Genomic DNA, 27,822 nt, shown 5'->3' with positions numbered 1-27,822 from the left:
TTGTTTTTTTTTTTTTTTTTTTTTTTTTTTGTATTTGTGCAAAAATAAAATTAAAAGAGGTGTAGTGTGTTAAGTATAATTATTTTTATTAAATATTTTTTATTTAGTTTATCTCACTTTAAGATTACAGCAAGAGTTCAATACAGATTAAGAAGACAGACATACCTTTTACCCTTTCCGAGGTGGTAGAATAGCCAAAATCGTTTTCACCACTCTCGATAGCTTAATATTAATAGAAAAAACAGAAGGTAAATGGAAAACAACAAATAATTTGAATAAGGGAAAACCTTCCCACAGGAACATCCGTTATTCCTCTATCAACGGAGTCAAATGGGGACATGTCACATAGATGCCACGTGAACACAAGGGTAGACCGTATTGCATAGGATTTCAAAAAAAATAAACAACTCCTTTTGTTTTTGTGCACTACGTCTCTCTCTCTCTCTCTCTCTCTCTCAAGAAAACCTTTCAGGAGTAGGGGCCACCGTCGAATTCGTTCCCCACTGCCGATCTCGTATTTTTCGTCAACCGAGAAAACCTTTCCCGATCTCGGAGTTGACGAAAGGACGGAAACCACTCTGTTGGTTTGTAAGTCACCCTCTCGCTCTCTCTCTCTCTCTCTCTCTCTCTCTCTCTCATTCTGAGGATTTCGTATCTTCTTTTCTATTTTTCCTTCTTTTTCCTTTTCTCTAATGTGCTAATTTTTTGGGTTCTGTTTGCAAAGCTTGAATTTCGTCTTTTCCCTATAACCTATCACATTGTAAGTCACCCACAAAAGCAAATTCATTTGTCTTTTTTGTTTTCTAAAGTAGAAACTCGATCATTCATGGCGACACTGGCAGCACCTAGCGAAATCCCAAGTGTTGTAGTACTGTTGTCTTTCATTTTTCCTTGCATTTCAGTTTTGTTGATTTCAACGAAGATTTCAATTGATTGGTCAAAAGTTCACACACCATTAACAATTATTTTAATCTGTTTTTTGGGGGATTGGGATTGAAGTTCCCACACCCTTAACAATAAAGTGAAAAATAAATAAAAGATAGATTTTTACGGTGGGTGGGTTGTAGAACTAAACTGACCAAGAATGTGTTGTGCAGTGCAATTTTCATGCGACTGCAGTGGGTGGGTTGTGCCGAACTGGAACTCCTCCACTGGTGGTATGTGGCGGCGTGAAGATGTGGGAGGAAGCGGGTTGATGGGTAACAAGAGAAGAACACACGGTTGAGAGAGATGAACGGTCTGGTTTCTAATTTTGCTTTGGTGCGATGCAATTCAGAGATGAAGATGTGTGTTTAGTGACGTGTCAACTCTTTATTGGTGTCCATTAAACTCAATATATCGGATTGACCTGCCTAACGAGGAACTCTTTGAATAATAATCTACTTTGGATGTGCTAACATGTTATCTATTAATACAATGAAAATTATAAAATTTAAAATTTAAATTTAAAAATAAAATTGATCTTATACATAAAATTGTAAGCACATGTAGAACTACTATTAATTTTTTAGATTGCCATAAGTCTCAAATTAAGTAAGTATAACCGCTTCGTTTCATTCTTTTGACTCTTAAAGGACTCTTCTTGCTGCTTCCACTTATATTTTTCTTTTTCCTATATTCTTTGATTCATCAACTTGGACAGTTTATATTTCGAATTCCTTTTCTTTCAAATCTAATTAAACTACTATTTCCACACTTGGTAGCTTGTTTGATTGAGAGATACTGAATTTTGGAAATTGTTTTTAGTCTACAAAAATATTTTGTTAATGTCGTATTTCGTACACCTAGGTTAAGCTCCAAAAATCCGGGTTGGGATCTTTCTACCTACAAACACTGAGACAAATGTGGGCTTAGGGGTGTTTAGGAAGCCTTTGTTGTCAAAGTCAGTACTTATTCTTCTTCTTGGAGAATGACAGGAGAATTAGAGAGTTCAAAGACTTATTTGTACTTGAAGCATGACTTTTATAAGAAGTTTCGAGGGACATACCGTACCATGTGTCTCCGTCATGCCCATAGCTGCCCCAGTCATGGATTTGAATGCGGCGTGACGTCTAAGGTAGTGTCATTAATGTGGCTTGGCTCCTCGGGTGGCATCTCGAGGGTGGGCAATCGGCGCAATCACTTCTCGTTCCCATCCTCAGAGAATGGAGGGTTGACCATGTTTTCCATTCACCTGTCAACGTAGATCTTTTAATGTTAGGTATCACAAGCAAGTGTTAGGGTTGGCACGTCCTGTCTATCCCCCAACTTGTTTTCTGCATGATGCATCCCCTTTCTACTAACATAATTTGTGGGCTGAGTTCTTTTGGTGATTCTTGGACCGTCAGAGGGTAGGATCTAGGCCAATATGGGTTTCAATGTCTTGTCCAGGCCCAACCCAGTGGGCTAGGAGGTGAGGAAGGAAATACCCCTTCCATATTTTATAAAAATAAGTTTTACAAATTGATACAGCTGAATGTGAATATCAAATTGTAAAATTACTTTTAATGTAAAATATATATGACGTAATCTATTATACTACATCAATTTATTAATTTATTTCTACAAAATCTTTTTACAAATTTAATACTTCTCATTACATTTTTATTAAGAGCAATGTTACATACAGTCGTGGAATTGCAAACGCCGCGCAATCGCTTTGAAAAAGAGTGGGGTCCACGATTAAAAAGTTAGTTTTTTTTCCATGTGGGTTCCATATTAATTCATTTTTTTCAAACCGACTGCACGCCGCTTGCATAACCACGACTGCAAATATCATTTCTCTTTTATTAAAGATATCTTGTTGAAGGTTGATCGATAAGACTAATTGTTATGAAAAACAAGTTCATCTCATTTGTTTAAAATTTAACCGAATATATTCATTGATTTTCCCACTTCTTATGCCAAATTAATCCAATAATATTATAAACGTCAACGTTTCTATTTACTATAAGTACACTTTGAGGCTATTTGAATTCAGAAATACTCACAATCTATCTTATTTTATCATTACAATTTTTTTTTTTAAATTTCCACACAAAATATTAGGACTATACAAAAATTGACCCAACTGGCCGCCACTGACTCCAATCGGCCACTGGAGCATAGAACCGGTCGGCCGGTGGTACAAAGTCTTCAAAACCAACGTCGGTCGGTTCGATAGCGCTTTGACCCTGGTTCAAACTACTGAACCGATTGACGTCATACGTATATATATTTGTTAATTATACCTATCTTAAATGACATTTTTTCACTCATTTATAAACGACACCATTTAAGGTATGTAGTTTAAAAAATAAATAAATGAAATTGCGTCGTTTCATCTTAAGGTTTAAATACCCCCGTGCACTGTATTCCTCTTCTTTTTCTCGTCTTCACTTCGTAGCCTCCACTCTCTAGCCCTCCACCTCCACATCATTCCACTACGAGTCTGTGACCTACACCCTTCACACCTCCATCTCAACTTCAAACGGTACAACCCTAGTGTTTTTCCCTTTGCAGCAAACATGGATCCATCCATTCGAAAACAATCTCTCTCTCTCTCTCTCTCTCTCTCTCTCTCTCTCTCTCTCTCTCTCTCTCTCTCTCTCTCTGTGCAACAAACATGGATCTTTTTCCATTGTTGTCCCTCTCTCCCTCCATCCATTTGCGTTGTTTCATCCATTTACATCGTTTAAAGCTTAATCTCCGATTCATTTGAAATACTGATTAATTTTCTAGTTTTTTGTTATGGCTTAATTATGTGATAGTGTGATATTTGTTGTAAATATTTTGATATTTGTTATGAACCTTGTGAATATAGGATGTGAGATTTGTAAACAAAACCGCACTAATGAATCGATGTGAATCGAGGAACCGATGGTAATCAGTTTTATCCTCCTTTATCAGCGGTTTCGGTCATTATCTCTTCTTGAAAACACGTCAGTTTCAGTTTTGCTCAAAAATCGCACCCAAGGGGTTGGTTTTCACCCCTACAAAATATAATAAACAATTCAACTTTTGAAAATCTCAATTTAACCTTTTCAAATCTCAAAATAATAATGATATTAAAAAATAATATTCTAACAATATTTTATTCAACTTTCAACTTTCATTTAAAACCATCTAATTTCATCTCACCATCCAAACAACCTCTTTATCTTTGACCAACTGTGATAACTCCGTTTTCACTCATATTTCATTATTGGGCTATGCATGATTGTTGGATCATGCAAGATGATAGAAAACACTTAGAAAATTTGGACTTGGTGTACTAGGCATCTAAGCCCACAAGGCCCATGCATTTCGGCCTCAACATGGGTTTAGGATTTAGAAACCCTAGAGGACTTTAGGGCACACACCCAATCCATCACTTAGTGTCACTTGTCATCTATTTGTGTCATACACTAGGAGCAATGAACCTGGACGTGATATGGGGAAATGGGGTGATAGATTTTAGAGTTTGGTGACCTAAGACGCCCCACATGCCTACCTAAGGGCTTCTAACCTATCTTCTACCACTTTTCACACATGCAGAAGATTTCGTTTGTTGAGAAATACTTTTTGACACTTGTCATTAGTGTGGAGAACTTATAGAAGAAGGAGACAATGAGGTACATGAGGAAGTGGAGCATAAGGAAAAGCCAAAAATACAAAGCACGGCACACTAGAGTGGATTTTCGATTTCAAGAAGACATCGCCAATAGAGCTATACAATAATCGGTCAAACTATCAGGATCGACTTAGACTAGCCGACAGGGCTCAAAACCTGCCGAAACTAGCGTAGAACTGGTCGACTGACAATGGTTTTAAGTTAAAACCGACGTACAGTAGTTCGGTCCCGGTTTGAGCCTGGACTGGATTTCTAAATCGATCGATAGGATATAATATATATTTTAAATTATATATATGAAACGACTCTGTTTCACTTACGACTCTGTTTCACTTAAGTAAGTGAAACGACATCGTTTTGGGACTAGTTTGAAAAAAAAAAAAAAAAAAAAAAAGGAAATTGTATCGTTTGGCTGCCAAATGACGTTATTTCCTCATAGGCTTTAAACACCCCCTTTCTCCTCCCTCTTCTCTTCGAATTTACCTCTAAACAGTAGTGTGACGCCCCCAAATTCCGTTTGGGATCGGACGGACATTTGAAGCGTCGAGACATGCAACACAAGGTTACCTGCCCCCGTTCATGACATATAAGATGCAATAATCCTAACATGCATCTAACATTATGTAATATTCGCAGCGGATAATTTTTTTCTTTAGCAATACTATGCACCAAACTGATAATATCCCAATACTTAAAACATACTTCATACATAAAGATCCATTGAATAACTAAGATCACAGCACTATTCCAAAATAGTTATGATCCAAAAGTATTGGAGATGCAACTCCATCGTACAAGTAGTAATTTAACTACTATATTAACATTAACGACGCACCGTCGTTCAGTCGACTGTGTCTAGTTGGTCAGCTCCTGGTCCTCCTTCAGGTCCTGTAACAAGATCTACCATTCGGGAGGAATGGTAGTTGGGACTACCACAGTGAGATTTGATTACAAATCTCAGCAAGTTAACAAAAAACTTCCACACAGACTAATGATGCATGGATGACAGTAAAAGCATAAATGCATAATCAAATTCATAAGTAATTAAAGAATAACTTAGCGTACAACATAGCATAATTGACATAACTTAAATTGAAACATGAACTGAACTTGACTTAGCATAAACTTGCTCTGAAACTTGAATTAACATGAAAAATACATACTCCACAGTTGTTGTGGCCCCATGTATTCTACACAAACTTGACTTAACATTAAAAATACATACTCCACAGTTGTTGTGGCCCCATGTATTTTACGCATCACAATTGTAGTTAAATACATATTCCACAGTTGTTGTGGCCCCATATATTCTACACAAACTTGACTTAACATGAAAAATACATACTCCACAGTTGTTGTGGTCCCATGTATTTTACGCATCACAATTGTAGTTAAATACATACTCCACAGTTGTTGTGGCCCCATGTATTCTACACATCATAATGTACTCAAGATGAAATGTGACTGGAATACGAAAGGACTGAAGTCCTGACGTAACATAACGTGACTTGAACATAACTTGAAATACATGACCAACTTGAGATAGAAACATTTCGTAACATGTCATAACATATAACAGACAACATATTTAACATGACATACTTGCAATAGTGAATATTATATGACTTGACATACATGTAATGGATGACATACTTAGCATGACGTACTTGTAATGTACAGTAATATATAACAGAATATATTATGTAACAGATAAAAATTGATGACAGAATAAATTCTGTATAATAGACAATTACATGATAACTTGACATGGCATGACACATATGATAACATACATACATACACTGTAGTTCTTTTACTTAGCACACATACACAGTAGACTGCTAGTAAGTTAAAAGCTAACTTACCTCGATCTCCGCGTTTCTTATAAAACTTCAAGTGCGATCACGAGGAACTGTAATTAGTGATTCTAAAAGTTAGAACTAAATCACTAATAATTTGAAATATGGAAAATACTAACTTAAAGAGTAAAATTTTCATTTTACTCTCTACATGTGGGAAAATGACCGTTTTACCCATAACTTAAGGATTTTGCATACTAACTCCAAAAGTTTCCAAAATTTACATTCCTCATGTAAATTTTGTCCTAAACTTAAATATCAACTCAGAAAAATTTAAAACAAAACACAACTATGAAGAACACACTATGGTTGAAACATCCATAGGCCATTTCCCTTTATTTTTGTTGCAATTCCTTCCAACTTCAAAACTCATGCTTAAACCAAAATTTTACAACAAACATCTTCCAATCCTAAGTTCAAAACCATACTTAAAACATCCATTTAGAAAAAGCTAATAATCAACACCAAACTTTTTTGTAAAAAGATCCAAGCACTTGAATCACAAGTTTTGACCTTAAATCAAAACATCTCCAAGAATTTCAAAAATCAAATCTTACTTCTAACATATTCATAATATCATCCTAACATCAACCATGCTTTAAATCATCAAACTAAAGTCACCAAAATCACAAAATAAAATTTGGAGTTTTTGGTTTTACACTTAGTCCAAAAACAGAAACTTTTTCCTCAACTAGTTTTGATAAATCTCTTGATCTATGACTTATAAATATATGATCTTCAAACCAAACCATTACATGGTTTAAAAAGATGTCCTAAAACATATACAAGCTTCTAATTCAAGATCACATGGTTAGAAATTAATCAAAACATAAATTTAGCCAAGAATATCCACACTTTGGCTTATCTGAATATCTCTTTGCATAAAATTTCATATCTTTGAAACTAACATCAAATATCTTCAAAATAATAATATAACATGTATATAAGATGTTTAGGATCCTCCAATAAAATTATCAAAGTCATTAGAATAGGTTTAGACCACCAAAGAGTTAAACTTTCTCAAAGAGGAACAACTTATATGAAGGAGACTTTATGATAAAACACTTACAAAAGCTTCGAAATGGGTGTGCAAAAGAACTCCTAAAAGCTGTCCGAGAGAGAGTGTTTGGTATTCTTTCAATGGAAAGCATAAATGAAGATAATTTCGTGGGGAGGGATGGCTGGAGATATTTGTGGATAAGATATGGAAGAGATGAGGCTGGAGTGAGAGTTAAGTATTGGACTCTCTTACCCTAATAATATCTACAAAAATCAACTCAAAATAGTTTTACCCAATAATATCCACGAAATTAGTTCAAAATATTTTCTAAATGTGGAGTAGACTTGGAAGAGTAAGGTGGTTAAAATATTTCCATGTGTATTTTAAATCTATGTTCTTAAGATATTTTTCAAATGTGTATTTTGCTTAGGTGTCATGATCTCATACCTTGATTTTCTTCACAATTCCATCTAATGGTTTCTCTTTGTGCTAAGTATCTAATACTATTCATTATGTGTGGTTAAGATCTTGCCAAATATCCAAATAAAATTTCGCTAACCTAATTTGGACATTTCACACTGTGATTTTGAAAACACTGCATTTAGTACGTTTACCGAGATTACTATTCACTCCAAAAATAAACGTAATAAACTTAGTACTGAAAAATCCTAAATATTCAATTAAGCCTAGTGGTGTAGACTATAATGTATTCTGACACTTCTAACTATCTCAAATAATTAAAATCGCATTTCTGGCACCATAGTGAGTGATAACACTAACTATCTTGACAGGCTAAAACCTATGCGATTAGTCGATTCGTGTAAACTTACGGAATTTTCACGAGGTTCTTAAGGTCAAAAGAAATTCCACAATTGAATTTCTAGCGGGCTGTTACAAGCAGACTCCAGTGCCTCCAACCCTCCACCTCTCCACTCAATGACGGCTCAAGGCAATCACCTCTTCCAGGCTTCTAGCGATGGTGCAATGAGTCTCCCCTTGTCTCTTTCCACTCTGTCAACTGTTGAGTCCATGTCTCTCAGGACTCAATCGTCGTCATTCCCTCCCTCCCTCAATTGTGTCCCTTACGTCTCCCAAGCCCATGGTCACTGTTGCACACTAGTGGTTTTTTTGAGGAGGGATTTTGATCCCATTTTTCATTGATTCACTAGACAATAGACAAGAGTCATAGAATCAATTTTTTTTTAAATGTTATTGTTTAAATTTCATATTTCCAATGGTGTACTATGCAGAATCATTGATTCATTTTTTGTTTGAATTATTTTTTGTGTATGTGCAGGGATTGAAAAAAATTGAATCAACATATTGGACTGTGAACTTGAAGAGTGAACAGTAATCCGAGACCCACTGTGAGTGTTCTTAGACTTGTAAAATTTTGTTGTAAAATTGTTTTGATTTTTGAAATAAATTGTGAGATTGTGAAATTGTGAGCAAACTAAAATTTATATTAGAGTCTTAGACTTATGATGTTTGCCACGTTGCAAACTAGTAGCTATTGTTTTGTGTTGATTTTTATTCTCTGTTTGTTTTAATTTTTTCATTGTTGTGTAATTAATTATGTATTTAAAATTTTACATGTTAGATGAATTCTTCGTCAAGATCAATTGATCTTGATTCGAATGAATAAATAATTAATTTGGGAGAGACCCAAACAACAAAACCCTCAAATGCCCCTAATAGTAATACTTGCCCACCACCTAAGAAACGGAAATGGAATGATCCATCAATTATTTGATACCAGTTTACAAAAGTTTAGGGTTATCTCGTAGATGATCCTAAGGCCAAGTGTAATTATTGTGGTAAGATATATGCATGCTACTTAAAGAGGAACGTGACTTCAACCATGCAAAACCATCTACCTTCAAGTTCCAAAAATTATCATAAATGTGAGTTTTTGGATAAATACCAAAGGACTTTCGTAGGTGAGGCAACCGATGAGAGGGGTTGGAGAGAGTGATAGTGTGGTAAGGAATCTTGTAATCTACAAATATAGTGAAGAGACCGTGAGGTTGACGATTGCAGAGATAGTAATTATTGATGAATTGCCATTTAGAATTGTTGAAGGGTAATGTTTTAAGAAGATGGTTTGGTTGCTTGAACCAAGATTTAAAGTGTCATGTCGTGTCACGGTTATAAAAGATTGTATGAAAATGTTTACATCAAAAAAATTTAAACTTAAGAAGTTGTTTAAAGATGGAGGAATGGGGATTTTATTAACTACCTATACATGGACAACGGTACAAAATCTTAATTATATGTGCCAAACTGCATATTTCATTGATAGTGATTGGAAATTGCAAAAGAAAATCCTTAATTTTTGTTTGATCTCTAATCATCGAATGGATACTATTAAGAGATATATTGAGTCGTACCTCCTTGATTGGGGCATTGATAAGATATTTTCTGTTATAGTTAATAATGCTAACTCAAATAATACTGCAATTTCTGATTTGAAGCATTTTTTGATGAGACATGTGTTGGAGGAAAATATATGCACATGAGATGTTGTGCTTATATTTTGAATCTTGTCGAGAATGAGAGCTTGAATGAGTATAATGACGCCATCACAATGGTTAAAAATGCGGTTAGATATGTGCGCTCATCCACTACAAAATTAGACAAGTTTAAGAAATGTGTAGAGAAAGAGAAAATTTATTGTAAAAAAATATTTTTCCTTGATGTGTAGACACGATAGAATTCAACTTACACAATGTTAGAGGTAGCTGAGAAATTTGAGAAGTCTTTCATGTGGATGGAGAGCGATAATTATAATTTTCTCTCTTATTTTAGTGATAGACACATGGGCGCTCCTAGAGTTGAGGAGTGGGAGATAATGCAGGTTTTTGAAAATTTTTGAAGATGTTTTAGGATGTTACTTGTCGATTTTTTGGGTCTTTACATGTGACGGCAAACACTAGTTTTTTAAAAATTTATATGCTCCAAAAAAAGTTGGTTAGGCTTAGTGAGAGTGAGAATAGTAATTTGATGAACATGGCCATAAGCATGAGAATTAAAAATGATAAGTATTAGGGTTCATTGGATAGGATGAACTTATTATTGTTGATTGCAGTTGTGCTTGATCCATATAGTAAGTTTAGATTTTTTACTTTCCACTTGAAAAAAATTCATGATGAGATTTGGGGTGAAGAGTCAGTGTCGAGTGTGAGATAGTTATTAGGAGACTTGTATGCAAAGTAAAATGTTACGTTTGGTTCTACCTCAACTAGTTGAGAATATGTGCCCGCTTCGACATCTGTACTCACAAAAGATGGTGAAGGAAATCATAAGTCACAATTCTTTTATGAGTGGTTGGTAGCATATTTCGACTTAAGATCTATAGTTACCAAAACAAAGATGAACCAGTATTTATCAAATGGTTGTAGGGCATTCAACCAATTTTTTGATTTGTTGAATTGGTAGAGAATGAATGAGTTTAAGTATCATATACTTGCAATGATTGTATGAGACTTGTTAGTTATATATGTTTCCACAGTTGCATCAGAGTTAGCACTTAGTATAGGAGGTCGTATACTTGATCATTTTCAGAGTTTGTTAACTCTGATAACTGTTGAGGCACTTATTTGTACTCAAAATTGATTGCGACATCTGTCAACGCCAATTGATATTTGAGAGTCCATAGATAATGTGGAATTTTTTGTGGTAAAATGTGGTAATTTTTCTCATTTAATTTACATATTCATTTACTTTTATAATTTAATTTAATTTCTTTTTTATTTACTTCATTATCCAAATTTATTAATATTTCATGTTTTAATGTTATTAATGTTTTTATATAGAGTTTGGAGCATTAGGCGTCACAACTATTGATGACTGAAGACTGCTTTCAAATGGAGATTTAGCACAATTTTATTTTAATCTAAAACAATTGTTACTTACTTGTTTAGGACAATTTGTTTTTGTTTGTAATGTGTATTAAACATTTAGTAGAGGTTTATTTATTTATTTGTAGCTATCTAGTAATTAGTAAAGTATTATTAGTAGTATATATTTAGTAGTTACTAGTTAGTAATAGTATAAATGACATCAACATTAAAATGAATTAATACAATACAATGATTTAAGAAATTTAGTAAAACAAAGCTCAAAATCTTAATTAGCTTGAATAATGAATTGAGCCCAAAAAAGTATTGAATTGTGTGAAAAAAAAGGCCCAAAAAGGTACTGAATTGAGTAAAAAAAATGCCAAAAAATATATGGTCCAAACCGACCCAAAACCAATAATCGACCGTGAACTGGTCTGGAATCGGTCTAGCTGGTTTCACCCCTCTTACATGGTCTGTTTCAACCAGTTTTCTCCTCCAAAAAATGGTGGTCGGTCGATTCAATTTTGGACCGAAACTGAACTGACCATGTCGGTTTACAACCCTAATTGCCAAGTGTCACCCATGCATGATGTAATGATGAAAAGAAGGAAGAGAGTGGCATTGGGAAGAGGCAAAATTTTGCTTGGAAATGTGACCTATATGCCTATTGAGGCTTCTAGAAGAATTTTGTGAGGAGAAGACATGAGATGGATGACTATGACAAGGGAAATTGTGTTTGCCATCTACCAAGAACCAATTACACAATGCCCAAGACCTTGGTAGAATAAGATATCTTCTTGGAAAGATGGAGGGCATCTCGGCAACCACATACTTCACTTGCCACAAAGCAAGCATGCACACATGTAGAGGTTTAAGGATGATTTGGACTTGAAGAATGACTATTTTTTCACTAGATTCAATGAACCTAGACACATGGAGAATGGAATAACGGGAATAGGGTTTCAGTTTTAAGGAAGCCCACACCATTTGTCCAAAAAGCCATGTTTGATATCTAACACAATCCATTATGAGGAAGGGGAAGAGGCACACGACTAGGATGCCAAGTGTCATCCATGCAATAGGGTTTTGGTTTTCCAATGAGGGATTACACGCCTAGATAAAGGGAAGGAGGGATTACACGCCTAGATAAAGGGAAGGAGTCGAAAATGTGAGTCATTTGGTCACTTGGTAAAGTTCTTTCTTGAGTCACTTGGCCATACTACTCTCTCTAATTTTCCACTACTTTCTCTCTACCCAAACACCACCCATGCCACTACCACCTTCTTCCAAACACCATTCTAAGTGCACCATGAGTTTGAGACACCATCTAAGGGAAATGCCACGCAAGGTAAGAACCAATCACTCATTTCTTACACATTCACACGGCCAAAGAAAGGAAAAATGTTTCGGATTGATGAAGCTTTTCACATGAACACGTGCACAAACACACACACACCCTTTGGAAGGATAAGGTTTTCTTTTTAAAGGATGAAGACCCGAACCTCACTTGCCTTAAGCAAATAGGTTGATGCCTTTGAAAAGAATGAATGCCACAACCTAAACACTTGCTTAAGTTAGGGTTCTGTTTCCATAAGAGTTTCAGACTTGAGAAGGGAGCCCGAATGATTAAGAAGCATTTCTTGTCTTATAAAATAAGTTCCATAAGTCAAGAACACAACACACACTCACACACACGAATTAGGGTTTTGGTTGACCTTGTCTAATGGGTATTAATATGTAGTTTTCAGCTTGCTTATTGTTAAATGTTGGATTTTGTAATAGACCTTCAACTTACTCCGAGATAATATATGTATATGACATGTGAACTTGTGCTGTTTGTTTTTTGATTGGATGACATTTGTTAACGTGCTATGTATTCGGTTTCCTTTGAATATACGTTACCACGTTACTTATTGGATATTATCATGATATTTGTTATTCAGTTTTACCATGGAAATATTTTGTAATGCTAGATCTAGTGCTCGGATCTATATGTTTATGTTGCCATATTAGTTATTGATGCATTACCGAATATGTTAGAAGTTTTAAGTTCATGTAATGGTTAAATATTCATGTATACAAGCACTTGCATGTTTCGGCCATGCATATATTAGTTATTAATGCATTACCGAATATGTTAGAAGTTCCAAGTTCATATAATAGTTGAATATTCATGTGTATAAGCACTTGTATGTTTTCGCCATGTATAGTATATGATGTAGTGCAATTATTTTGTTCCTTGTTACTCGTTAAATGTCATTGTTTAATTGAATAAGTTAAAGTAATCGCATGTTCTAATATTTTCAAGTCGTAACGCGGAATGTGCAGTGTTGCATAAGATTACATGTCATATGATTTACATGAGTTTCGGCATACATGATTACATGATGTATGAAAAAAGTCAAGTATCATAAGTCCATGTCACATATATTGGGTTTGTATATTGCTTTTAAAAGAAAAGAGTCAATGAACATTTTATAACGATTCCAAATGCTAGGATGAAGGAAATGCCCTAGTATAACTAGAATGGAGTAGTAGCCCATGGGTTGACGAAGTACAGTCGACGAAACTCGAATGGATCCTAAAGGAAAGGATACCAAAGTGGGGTTGCACCTAAAACTAGTGGATGTCATACGGTGAAGGCAAAAATGTGAACTGTCATAATAAGTATGTTTAAGAATATGACGTAGTCATCTTTGTCAAGTGGGTTGTTGGTTGATGCGGTAACTAACGTGAACCATTTGGTGCATAGGGGAGCCGTGAGATATCCAACCACGTAGGGGGAGTTCGGTCTGGTCCAGGGAGATTTTACAGACTGGACCGGGTCTATTCGGTCTAGGGTTTTCCCAACTTGGACCAGACCAAACTCCATAAGGACCGGGACGGTCCGGTCCCATTCAGGACAGTCGGTCCGGTCGGTTTGTTCGGTCCACCTTTGACTTTTTTTTTTTTAATTCAATGACATTTTGTTTAATACTTATGTAATTATATTGTGATAGATTTAATATATATACATATGATATACTATTATATATATTAGTAATACGCTAATACTATTAGTCTATTAGTATATACTAAATTAGTAATAATTTTTAACTTATTTTCTATAACTAATAATACACTAGTACTAATACTATTATATAGTTATACTAATCATAAATTTATAATAACTAAATCATTATAAGCCTATAACTATATATATATATATATTTAGTATCAATGTATTATTATACTTTTTAATGTATAACTATTAACTATAATATATAGTACCAGTATATATCAATATGTTAACATATTATAAGAGTTATGGTATAAATTATAATATATCATATATGTATAAATTTATAATAGTATTAGTATAGTTAACTTAATATGTAATATATTAGTATTAAATCACTATAACTACATAGAGTATTAGTAATATAATATTTAATAACTACATAGAGTATTAATAATAAGAGTATTTTACTATTATTTAATATAGTATGACATAGAGTATTAATAAATGTGTAGGATTTGAAGAGATATAATAATACTATTACTACATATAGTTATTAGTTATATGTATCTATTATTATATATTACTAATACGTATAACTAAGTTACTAAGTTACTAATATATATTATATATATTAGTAATACACTAATACTAATACTATTAGTCTATTAGTATATAGTAAATTAGTAATAGTTATTAACTTATTTATTATAATTAATAATACACTAGTACTTATATTATAACTAATAACTAGATGTAATAACTAATAACTAATAATATGTAATAACACTAGTACTAATAGATAATAACTAATAACTAGTATTACTAATTTACCATATCTCGTCATTGTCTTCAAACCCAACACATTTACTAATACTCTATGTAATACTATATTTATTTATTAAATAAGAGTAATACTCTTATAGTCTTATAATCTTATTACTAATACTAGCATATTAGATATTAAGTTAACTAATACTAATACTCTTAGTCTTTTATAATCTTATTACTAATACTAGCATATTAGATATTAAATTAACTAATACTAATACTCTTATAATCTTATTACTAATATAGTAATACTAGCGTATTAGATATTAAGTTAACTAATACTAATACTCTTAATCTCTTATAATCTTATTACTAATAGTAGCATATTAGATATTAAGTTAACTAATACTAATACTAATACTATTAGATATAGTTATAGACTTATAATGATTTAGTTATTATGAATTTATGATTAGTATACTGTATAACTATATAATAGTATATTAGTATTAATTTAGACTATTATTAATTTAGTATTAGTATAAAATTATAAATATTAACCTATTAGGTTAGATAAAAATTATAATTAATTATATACAATTATAAATATTATATAAATAATAAAATATTATATATATATTATTATTTGGTCCGGTCCGAGGTAAAAAATTCCTAGACTGGGACCGGACCGAAACTAATCGGTCCACTAAAATTTGGACCGAGACCGATTAAACCTACTCTAGGTCCAGTCTGGGCCAACCGATACTCTCCCCTACAACCACGTGTGTTGTGAAATGAATACGGCCTTGAGCTCCAAGTTATGTTATTTTATGTGAATGATCTAGAACTCGAGCTCAAATTATATGTTATATGTTTAAGAACCAAGATGAAAAGACGAAAAGATGCTTTTTTGAAAAAGGTCAAAAAGATTTCTATTACATGTTATTTTGGTAAAAGTCAAATATTGCATAAGTTAAAGTTCATGTCTAAGCATTCATTATGGGTTTGCTCTTATATATTTATGTTATCTGTTGTATGTTTCTTGTTTACTTAGATTTATTGAAATCTCATTGTGGTAATTTTCACTATCATTCCCTATTCGGAATAGTAGAAGTTGTTACAGGATTTAAAGAAGACGATCATGAGGAAGCGCAAGATGCCAACTCCTCGAAGAGCCTTGAGAGCTCGTTGGAGCCGTCTTTACTAGATAGTTTAGAAGCCATCGACCAGTTCATTATTGAAGTTTTGTAGCTCTTCAAAGAGCTAAAAATGATTTTGAACAAGGATTAGGGCGATTAGGGATGACCTAGTAAGATTGTATTTTGAAAATTGATCATGGAGTTAATGGAAGAAAAGAAAGTGTCTTGAGGTTTTTTGTGAAAAACAACTTTAAATTAGTCTCTTGTTTTGGGAGATCTTTTGAAAACAGTTTTATTTTGGAAGTGTTTAATGAAATCTAAACTTTTGAGATGCTTACATTTTGGTAACATGATTATTACATTACCACTAGATCGAAGTAGTAAAAGAATTTTTTCACTACGAATTACTACATACTGTTAAATTAATAGGTGCATTGCATCTGTCATGTATAAGGAATATGTAGTCTTGAGTTACATGTCCCAACGTTTCAATCACCGTCTAATTTCAAACGGGAGCTGGGGGCGTCACACAAACTAATCAGGTAACTATTTATTTTCTCTTTTTATTTTGACATATCAAATATTAATTAAAATAATAGTAATGAGTTTGGAGTGACCTTGTGCTTATATATTTATGAGTTTTATTACTCAAAATCTCATATACCATGTATCACATTTATTTTTATTTATTTATCTTATTTTTATTAAATTAATTGGGTTCGTTTACTCATCATTCATGTATCACATACTTATTAAGAGAAAAAAAATAAAAAGATAAAAAATTATATATGGTGTTAGAATACTAAGATAGTATTGCAAGTATTGATAAATAGTATAGAAAGAGTTGATGAGTAAGAAGAGATAAAAATTTTGTAAATAATAATAAAATAATTTATGAATAGTAGTGAAATTTTAGAAAATGAGATAGAAAAAATGAATAAAAAATATTATAAAGTTAAAATATTATCATAATATAATTTTTTTATATTATTTTTATTTAGATATTTGAAAAAATTGAATTATTTTTTATATAAATATTTGTAAAAATTATAATAACTAGTTTAAAAAAATTGTAATAATTAATTTAAAAGAATTTTTATTTAAATAATATTTAAGAATGGTTAAGACGAGAGGAATGTCTTTTATAAAATCGTTTTCAAATAAACCTTGATCGTCAGCAAATGTCACTTCTCCCGAGCATAACTTCTCATTAGTCCAGTTCCCCAAACACAAATGAGTGGATCACACGTAGATCGTTACGGGAAAATCTGCGCTTGTCTCTCCCTCCCTCTCCAAACAGCGGAGTTTCCAACAAAGACGCGCAGGCACAGTACTTCACACTATCTTCAAGTCTCGTTGCTGATTACATAATCAGGAGGATATAGGCATTTTCACTCGTTTTCGGTTTACATAGCTCACGCGAACCGCGCGCATTCATTATGGACCGGAAACCAACTGACAGCCCGGTCTACGTCCGGCAATGGAGCAGCGAGTCCAGTACCACCGGCTCTAACCAGTCATCCCCCTCGCGGCCTGCACACGCGCGATCCTCCTCCGCTACCACCTTCTCCACCGTCAAGCGCACTCAGAACTTCGCCGCCAAAGCCGCGGCTCAGCGCCTCGCTCAGGTCATGGCCTCCCAGACCACCGCCGACGAGGACGACGACGAAGACGAGGACGACCTAGGCTTCCGTTACAGTGCTCCTCCGCCTATCTCTCTCTCGAGGACCGTCAACAGCCCTACCAACGCTACTAAAAAGCCCGAGGTTACGTCTATCAGGACCAATAGATCTCCTTCACCTGCGGTAATTTCGAGCTCTAGATTCCATTTCTAACCGTGTTTTTACTGCTAGTTGATTTGTAACGAGATTATGTAATTTCGAGATTGATGCATTACAGTGTTGATCTTACTTGAGTTGGATACCTGAGATTTGATACTACACTGCGTTATGCTTTGTTTTATTTTTATAGTTTCAGTTAATCATTTGTCTTTTGTACCATATTGAGCTTGAGTTTACTATCCGAGGGTTTTCACTTAGAGATCTGTACCATGATTACCTTTTTTTTAGCAAATAAGAAATGTGTTTTATGAAGCTCACACGTTGAATTTAGAGCAGATTCTGCGATTTTCCATGAGTTCATTAATCGTCTTAAATATCGGTACACAATGGTTTTTGGAGGAAGGTTTGGCTTTAGTTTGGTAGAAGGCTAATTGGATTTTTCTCATATTTATTAATTAGTTGGCTCGGAACTCTGTGGAGGCAACTCCATCAGTTCGCTTGACGTCAGCTGGAGGGCCATCGATGTTGTCTCGTGCGGCGGTGCCATTGGCACCACCAAATAAAGCACCATTGAGGAGTGCGGTTTCTCTGCCATCAGGAGAGCCACCTGAAATTATGCAACTCAAAAAAAGGTGTAGACCTGTTCACATCATTATAAAATAGTCAAGAAAAGAAGAAAAGAGGAAATATTTGATTATTTTCTTGCCTAAAACTCCATACACATAGAATGTTAAGGATGATAGGATCATCTGGACCGGCAAATAATGCTATTCTTAATATTTTAAACAAAGTTATGCTGTATTGATGATTCATATTTGTTTAATCATCTCGGTCTTTAGTTTGTATTATTGTAGAATGGGACTCTATCAAATGCTAAGTACAATAACAAATACACAAAATAATTCGTAGATGTACCTAAACTTTTTTTTTTTCCTTTGATAAGTAATAAATGTACCTACAACTTTAGGAAGCCATTATCTTCCTTGTGAACCTAGGTCTTTTTCTTTATGTGCAACATACCTTATCGAGCCAACAATGTAAATCTTCAGTTCCTAATGATAGAAAATAAAATAGAATAGAAAAGGAGATGGAGATAAGAGAAGGAGGGAGAGAGATTTAAGGCTACATTTTTTCTATTCTCAATTATGATTGAATGCAAGGCATAGATCCCTATTTATAAGGAAATTACACTGAGATGAGATAAGGTAAATATGTTAGTCATTATGAAAATCAAATCAAGGTAATATCAAATCAAAGTGATTTGATAATTATGAAAATCAATTCATAATAATATTAAATCAAATTCTTGATTCAAGATTATCTCTAACATCCCCTCTCAAACTCAAGGTGAAGAACTTTGAAATCTTGAGTATAGCTTTCATATCTGTTGATTAATCGCAGATGAGATGTTGAAAATGGCATTGGTGATGAAGTGACTGGCAGTTGTAATATCAAATCCGAAGCTGTAGCCAACAATGAGTTGATAATGGGCCAAAACCAACAAGGGGATAACCATAGGCTGAAAGATTGAGTCGACAATGGGCTACATATAGCCTTGGTCAACTATAGGACCAATGCTTACAGCATACCAAAATCCAATAAAAAAGCTCACAACTAATAAAAATACTCCAAATACATGGATTTGATATGAAAATAATTGAACAACGATGAAAATTTTGTAAGAGGTAAATCTAGCGGAAGAACTTCAAAAAAAAAAAAGACTATAGGATCGAGCCTGGCGTTAGCCAAGGGCTCTGATATCATGATAGAAAATATAAAATAAATAATGAAAAAAAGGAGAGTGAGAGAATTTGAAAACTACACTTTTCTATTCTTAATTGTGATTGAATACAAGGCATAAATCTCTATTTATAGGGAAATTACATTGAGATGAGATAAGGTAAATATCTCAATCATTATGAAAATCAGATCAAGGAAAATATCAAATCAAAGTGATTTGATAATTATGAAAATCAAATCAAGATAATATTATTATCTCCAACCCCCGGCATCTTCATATGCATGGTCTCTGCAGCTGATCTAATCTCAGCATATGAGGGCTACTTGTGTGTAATAAAATAATGTATGCTTCAGATCATGTAAGAGTTCATTAAATTTTATGTAATTTGTGATAAGTTGGAGATGGTTTATGGCTTGTATTGCAGATTCTCATCAGATATGGAACATTTTAAATCTAGAGATTCTGGAGATCAACGTGATGCTTCTGCACTTCGTGACGAAGTATGTGAACTGCATGAATTTATTTTTATTTGTGCATGTGCACTCCTATGTATGGGACTCCATATAAAAAAGAAAAAGAAAAAATTACTTATCAAAGATGTATAGAGCTGAAAAGTGTCGTGAGTATTTTATTTAGATACCTACAAAAAAAGTCTTGTTATCCATGAAGAGTTTGCCTTTTATCATGAAATTAACTTCTCACCTTACAGCTTGATATGCTACAAGAAGAGAATGAGAATATTCTTGAGAAGGTGCGATGTTGCTTCTAATCTTTCCCCGACAAAGTGCTTTTTTTTTTTCCTCTGTACATAATTCACTTATCAGTAGTTAACCATATTCTGAAATTTGATTTACAGCTTAGACTCGAGGAAGAGAGATGTGAAGAATCAGAAGCCAGAGTTAAGGAGCTTGAGAAACAGGTACTTGCTTTGGCTTCATGCTGTATGGCATAATGTCCAGGGTGTACTTTGTTTCTTATTGGAAGAACTTCTCATTTATGGTCCCCTTACATGGTAAAGGCTTATATACTTTGCATAATCTTGAGAGGTCTTAGGAGAAGAGCTTGATAATATTTTGTATTGCAACATAATCAGAAGTTGACAATGTTATATCATTTAATGTTAAGCTCATTGAATTCCAAAGGTCATTTAAAATTCAATTAAGAATGGTGATAGCATGTGCGTGCCTACTTGCTCTGCCATCATGTGCTGGACTTGGGGTTGACTCACGCAGTTCATCCAATTATATTCCCCACCCATTCACCCCTTTCCTACAATGTTAGCTGTAAACACTTTCCATTGCCCCCCTTTTTATTGGTAAATAAGAATATTATTGATGACAGAAAGTAGTCATATCCTAAGTAAGCTCTTTCCATTTTCATAGCTCCTCCATTGCTGTTAAACCTTAAAACCATTGATAGCTATATTTTTTTATGATAAATTATTATCTGTTAGAATATAAATTAAATAGTTAAATTACTTCTTTCCACCATTTAAAACTTTTGAGATAATTTTTTATTTAAAATGTTATCAAACTAGAGTTTTAGAGTTTGAAACATTGACTTCATGCTTCACCCCATTTCAATTAAATATTCCACATGTTGGACCCACATATTATGTCTGGCTAACTCGTGAATGGAGTATTAGAATATAAATTAAATGGTTAAATTTATTTCTTTCCACTAGCTCATGGTTTTGGCCCTTGGGATTATTGATTTAACATTACTTGATAATACAATTAACTATTTGGGAGAACCAACCGATAGTCGCTCATTCTTGAGGCGGGACTCTCCTTTACATTTTTGGTAATTTTAATTACTTTTTTTTTCTTAATATAAGTTTTAAAAGAAAAATATTTTTTATTTATTTTTTATAAGTAAAATAAATTGGCAATCTTTTATAGTTTCCTTGTTATGTTGGAGGCCCATTAGGCCTATTGACTAGTCACTACACAATAGGAGGTAGCTCTCCCTTCCCATAAACCTCTCCTCCCTTGATGTAGACAGGATTCAATCAATGTACACTGTTGAATGTGAAGAGACTTTATTCTTTGTGCCATTTGATGCACAATAGGATGGATGCTTTTGCCTACATGCTAAGTTGCCTTGCGAAATACAAATTACCTCCTAAAGATCATTGGCCAAGCTGGACCTTCTCTTTTTTCAAAATTTGAGGTTTAGGTGATTTGAAATTTAGAACACTTTTCTTCGCCATTTCATATTTGAAGACATGATATACCTATAAAAAAAAAAATATTTGAAGACATGATATATGCTGCAAATTCAGTATGTAACATAACTGCTTAATTATAAGTCTTCAGGTTGCTGCTCTTGGAGAAGGTGTATCTTTGGAAGCTAAACTCTTGAGCAGGTGAATTAAAGTCATAGTAATCTTCATGTGTCCTCTTCTTAATGTAATTGTGATAACCCTATATTAATCTGCAGAAAGGAAGCTGCACTGCGTCAAAGAGAGGTAATAAGAGAAACTAGCAATGTACTTTATTTTGATAAAGGTAATTAGAGAAACTTAAAATTTTCCTTATTCTGAGTATGTTAGGTAAAAAGTTTTAGCTCTCCCTAGTTAATTATGCCTAGGTGTTGGTTGCTCTTGTATATGTCCCTTGAAAAAAATCTAGCTCTGCAATGGTCTTCTCCCTGCATGAATGGAACTTTCTATCTCAGTAGTGTTGGACTGTTATGTCATCAGATAGCAGAGGATGGTTAAAATCATTTTCCCTTTGAGGGAAAGCTATCACTGACGAGGCATTTTACTTTCACAGGCTGCACTTAAAGATGCAAAAAATTCCAAGGATGGAGAAGATAAGGAAATTGTTTCCCTTCAAGCTGAAGCTGTGGTAAGGATGCTAGCATGCCTTTTATGTGTTCTTTTATATGCAAATTTTCTGAGAATTTCTCACTGCTGCTTCCGCTACTTATCTCAGTAATATCTTTTATTTCTTGCCTAAACTAGAATGCAAAAGATGAGGCTGAAGCCGCTGTGAAACAGCTTCATGGAGCTGAATCTGAAGTAAAATCACTTCGATCGATGACACAAAGAATGACACTGACTCAGAAAGAGATGGTATGTACATGCACTGTTTGAGGAGCCTTTTAGTTGTCATTTGGGAACTGATTATCTGGTGTTTCCATTTTTCAGGAAGAAGTTGTTCTTAAGAGGTGTTGGCTTGCTCGTTACTGGGGCTTAGCTGCAAAATATGGTAACCATAGAATATGTTGTGTCTCTATTCATTTGAGAGGAAAAGGATCATTTTATTACTTTTAGGCCTCGTTTGGTTACACAAATGAGATGAGATGAGATGAGAAATATGTGAATAGTAGTGAGATAGTTTGTGAATAGTAATGAAATGATTTAAGTTAAGATGTTTTATGGGGTTTTGGGAAAGAAGAGAGAAAAAGTTGAATAAAAATATTATAAAGTTAAAATATTGTTAGAATATAGTTTTTTAATATTATTTTTGTTTTGGGATTTGAAAAAGTTGTATTGTATTTTGTGTTTTGTTTGGAAGTTTGGGAAAGTTGTAATGATTAGGTAATGATTAGATGAACAAGTTGAAAAGTTGAAAATTTGAAATTAAAAAGTATTTGTGTTTGAATGGTGCTTGGATGAACTCATGAGATGGGTTGAGACTATTTGTGAAACCAAATGGTGCCTTAATCTATTTTTATGTCTTAATTCCAGCTCTCACATTTATGTAGACAACTTTAGAAAGAGCAATGAAGCTGAGAGCCCTATATAGATTATAGAACCCCTTTTTCTTTTTATCCTTTCATTTCTATTAGAATATCATGAACTCTGAAGTATTTACGTTTATCCATAAAACCAGTGCAGCTAATATGTTGCCATCTGGATGTTTTGGGAACAACATTTTTACCTTTGACAAAAGTACTGATAAAAAAAAAGTATTTAGGCTTATTGACAGTGTTCCATGTTGATGATCTCTCTCTTCCTTTCCTGCTCTTCTTTTTCTTTTTCCTTATTTGTTTATTTTTGCAAGGTGGATGTTTATAGATTTCATTATCATGTCTGACTCCCCTACCTTACATAATATCTTTCATGATTTGTAGGTATCTGTGCAGATATTGCAATGTCAAAGTATGAACACTGGTCATCCTTAGCACCTCTTCCATTTGAGATTGTCCTTTCTGCTGGACAAAAGGCCAAGGAGGAGGGTTGGGCAAAAGGTTTGTAATTACTAATCAGCCCTTGCAGTTGATGTCTTTTCCCTTTCATGCCGGGTAATAACTGTAGTTGTTTTCATTGTGTTGGCCGCGATGAGATTTTCTTACAGTTGTATCATTTTGTTTAGCAGGTAACGATGATCCTGAGAAAAGGAGCAAAGTTCAGGACTTCAATGATTTAACTGGGGAAGGAAATATTGAGAGTATGCTTTCTGTGGAAATGGGGTTGAAAGAGCTTGCTTCCTTAAAGGTTCTCTTCTAATAAATTACCCCTTGTTTCTTTCTCAGTTACCTGCTGCTATATAAACTGAGATATTTAATGGTTGCCATTTTAAAGGTTGAGGAGGCCATTGTGCTCTCACTGGCCCAACAGCGGCGTCCAAATTCTGCTCGACTATCTATTTCAGGTGCACTTTGTATAGACTGGTGATGTGCTTTGTTTAATTCCTTCTGATTCCTGCTGTAATTGGTAGATTTTTCTGTTCAATAAAATTCTCTGTTTTCCATTTTTTGTTGTTGTTGTGGATTTTCACCTTCTAGATGATTTGCCAATGGCTGGCTTCTCTATAAGAAGCCTTTGAAAAATAAGGTTAAACTTATCTAGTTGTGGTAATGGCCATTTTACATTCCTAGTTCTTGTGTTATCTCTGTTTTCACTTTTGCTTCAGTCTGTCCAAATTGTTACTCCAACAGTTTTGTATATGCAATATTGTGGAGGGGGCAGTGAGAAACTAATTGTGCATATAGACATTTGAGCTCCTGTCAATTCTTTTCTTGCTGGCAAGTTCATAGTTCTTTGTTTTCACTATGGGGCTCAGCCCATAATTTTTGGTTGGGATGCAGCAAATCCTATCTTGGGTGACAAAGTCATTCTTCTTTGTCATGGTCAGCCTGCAACGATAATGGCTATGAATAATATTTTCTTATACTAGAGCCAAGAATGGAAAATGCTTGGATGCATGCAAAAGTTGCTAATATATGTTTGGTGAAATCCAAGATAGAAGAATATGGAGGTATATACATATTGTTGAATATCTCATGCCAGGGCAAAACCACCTTCACGATATTTTTATTTTATTTTATGGGGATAGGTACCTTCATGATGGCCTTTGACTGGAACACACCAACATATTGTGTATTATAATGGTTTGTTGTTATTTTCAGTTTGTCTGTCAGCCAATACAATATGGTCGAGATAACATGTTCAATGTTGAGGCAATAATTTATTGCTTACAGTATGGTGTTATGTTCATAACTTTTCCTGGTTGCTTGTCTTTTAAAAATTTAATTTTCATGTTCTGGTCGACAATATCTGGGGCCATGGTTTCTTTTAGATCTCAGGCCAAATTGTCTCTTAATTTTTTCAACCTTTCACCCAATCAGTGTATTAGTGATACTCTTAAGTGTATACATATGTACTTCTGTGTCATTTCTCGACCATTCCAATATTTTTTTTCCTGCTGTAGTAACTGCATGAAGATGGTCATTTATTAGTAGTTTAACTTCTTAGTACAACACATGAGAGTCTTATTTTGTCTTCTTGTTGATTTTATCCATTCCATCTCAGAGATATGTGATGATTGCATGACACCTAACAAGTATTCTCTCTTTTGGATTAGCTTGTGAAATCACTACTTGTCTCAAAAGTTTAAAATGATGGGAAGAGGTAGATTTAATTATATTTTTTTTTTATCAGGAGGTATTTTTAATTATTTATATCCTTAAACACTCATCCTCACGTTTGGGCGAGACACCCCCCCCCCCCCCCCCAAAAAAAAAATAATAATAATTGGACCCAACACGTGAAATATTTAATTAATAGGGTAGAGTGTAGACTTAGGGTTCAAAGTTTCAGGACCTTTGTTCTGATGGGAAGAGGTAGATTTAATTATTTATATCCTTAACATAGCTCGTCAAGATTCTAAATTTTCTCGAGCAAAAACCTGTTCACTTTTATGTACTTACCTTTCCCCTCTAATGTTTTCAGATATGAAATCACCAAGTGATCCCAAGTTTATGGAGGCATTTGGTAAGTCATATTGAGGGATATCCTTGTGTTTTGCTTCAGAAACTGCACCATCTGCTGGATTTGAGGAAACAACTATGGCCAGCATCAGTTGAAGATGGGGAATTCCCACGATCAAAAGACTCCTATTGCCATTTTTTTTAATAATTATCACTTGATCTTTTCTAGAGGACCAAGATACTAAAATTGATTATAAATAAATTTGCAGTCACTTGAAGCTGATGTGCTGAGAGTCCTTAAATTTTTAATGATAAATCCATTCTAATTAGATTAAGCGGTTTTAAATTTGTTAGTCTTTGATGCTTTGGTAGTGTTAATAATTTTTTGTCAAAATGAGCACATAATATTGGTTTCAACGTTTTGTTGCAGAACTAAGCGCAGAGGAGTCCGAGGATGTTCTATTCAAGGAGGTCTGGGCTTTTTTCCTTTCATTTCCTTGATTAACTATGTTTGTATCACATTCATGTTCCATTGACATGAAATTTCTATTGCAATATATATCCTAGCTTTTGGTGCCAACACGGAGTTTTGGGTTTTCTTTGTATACACCTTCTGTCAACTGATGTTCGAATGGACTTTGTTCTGTCCTGATTTATTGTGCCATTGATTTGGGTCTCTAGGAAAATTTCAATGCAATATCATTATTTCCTATCACTGGGCTTTCCTTCTCGTTTCATTTTATGATCTTCACCCACTTTTGTAAGGTATTTTGGATCAGTTAGATAGTATTTAAAGATTTAAATGGTTTCCATATATTAATCTTCATGATTAGTAGCTGTCGGTCTTGCTTTCATAGATTTTACAGATACAAATGAGATGTTTTTTAAAATGCTGAATCTGATTTTTTTTTTCTGCATACAATTTGCACAGGCATGGCTTACATATTTTTGGAGAAGAGCCAAAGCTCATGGCATAGAGGAGGACATTGCAAAAGATCGTCTTCAGTTTTGGATTAACCGCAGTGGCCATTCACCAACTTCACATGATGCTGTTGATGGTAATTTCTAATTCCTTTTTTGGGTGTGTTAAGTTCTGCTGCTCATGAATTATTGCTTGTCTGGTATTTTCCATTTCAGTGGAGCAAGGTCTTATGGAGCTCAGGAAATTGGGGATTGGGCAACGACTTTGGGAAGCATCTCGGAAAGAAATCGACCAAGATTCTTCCTCTTTGATTGCACGGAAAGCTGCTTTATAATTGAAGAGTCTGCTTGACAGACAGTAATGGGCTTGAAATATGTTCGGATTCATATTAAAAACATGTACATGTAGATTCCTTTTTGTTAGATCTTTTAGTTTGGGAGCATTTTTCCAAATATATGTGATGTGGGGAATGCCAACTTGACCCGGATCGGTAATGTTCCTGTTTTTTCCCCTCGTCATCGCCGGGTGTTAGTTACTACTGCCAACCGCAACATGTAAGCACTACATCTTGAATAGAAGTTGTAGTAGCCCTCCGAATGATAGAGCTGAAATCTTGTAATTTTTATAAATCGGGCAATTTACAAAGACTGGGTTGAGTACTTAAGATACATATATATATGTTTGGAGCCCAAAAGAAAAAAAAAATTGATATATACGTTTGGCCTTCGAGATGGAGAGAGAAAATAAAGCCTGCAAAGATCATCTTAATAAAGGGTTAAAAAGCAAGGAAATTGTGCAAAGGCGTGGAGAGAGTTTCGTTGTCGTAAGTGAATTGGTTATTATTGTACCATAATCTGTTTGGTCGGGAATGAAAAGAAAAGAAGCATGTGCTAGCTGGCGTTGGATGAATGCCGTTCCTGTTTTGTAGTTGTCAATATGTTTATGTGGGCCTCCTTTTATATTTTGTTTAAAACCTTTTGGAATGGAATGTTCTGACGGGTAATCAGTTTCTTTTGCTATGAAATACAAGTGCATTA

General features: G+C 34.0%; 1 protein-coding gene and 1 long non-coding RNA gene across 4 annotated transcripts; both read left to right on the top strand.

Moving 5' to 3' along the window:
- Positions 1-118: 118 nt before the first annotated feature.
- LOC122311409 lies at positions 119-11,365 on the top strand. 2 transcript variants are annotated; one of them, XR_006242779.1, is made up of 4 exons: positions 384-588; positions 1,098-1,237; positions 8,727-8,796; positions 11,245-11,365. It is a non-coding gene; the product is annotated as an uncharacterized LOC122311409 (long non-coding RNA). The 2 variants fall into 2 exon arrangements; XR_006242778.1 differs by lacking the exons at positions 8,727-8,796; positions 11,245-11,365 and having other exon boundaries at positions 119-588; positions 1,098-1,397.
- A 5,999-nt stretch (positions 11,366-17,364) lies between these two features.
- Positions 17,365-27,430, top strand: LOC122310841 (coiled-coil domain-containing protein SCD2-like). Of its 2 annotated transcripts, none has more exons than XM_043125036.1 (17): positions 17,365-17,984; positions 18,420-18,592; positions 20,126-20,201; positions 20,411-20,452; positions 20,558-20,620; positions 22,020-22,069; positions 22,144-22,171; positions 22,479-22,553; positions 22,670-22,780; positions 22,856-22,916; positions 23,785-23,901; positions 24,027-24,148; positions 24,236-24,305; positions 25,886-25,927; positions 26,294-26,334; positions 26,795-26,921; positions 27,001-27,430. In XM_043125036.1, the coding sequence occupies exons 1-17, from the start codon at positions 17,619-17,621 to the stop codon at positions 27,117-27,119; spliced, it is 1,683 nt and encodes a 560-aa protein (XP_042980970.1). In that variant the 5' UTR covers positions 17,365-17,618; the 3' UTR covers positions 27,120-27,430. The 2 variants fall into 2 exon arrangements, with proteins under 2 accessions (XP_042980970.1, XP_042980971.1); XM_043125037.1 differs by having other exon boundaries at positions 17,368-17,984; positions 24,030-24,148.
- Positions 27,431-27,822: the final 392 nt, after the last annotated feature.

The sequence above is a fragment of the Carya illinoinensis genome, chromosome 5 (genome assembly GCF_018687715.1).
Source record: "Carya illinoinensis cultivar Pawnee chromosome 5, C.illinoinensisPawnee_v1, whole genome shotgun sequence".
NCBI classification, from domain to species: Eukaryota; Viridiplantae; Streptophyta; class Magnoliopsida; order Fagales; family Juglandaceae; genus Carya; species Carya illinoinensis.
The sequence above is the reverse complement of the archived record's forward strand: the minus strand, read 5'-3'. Positions and strand labels throughout refer to the sequence as shown.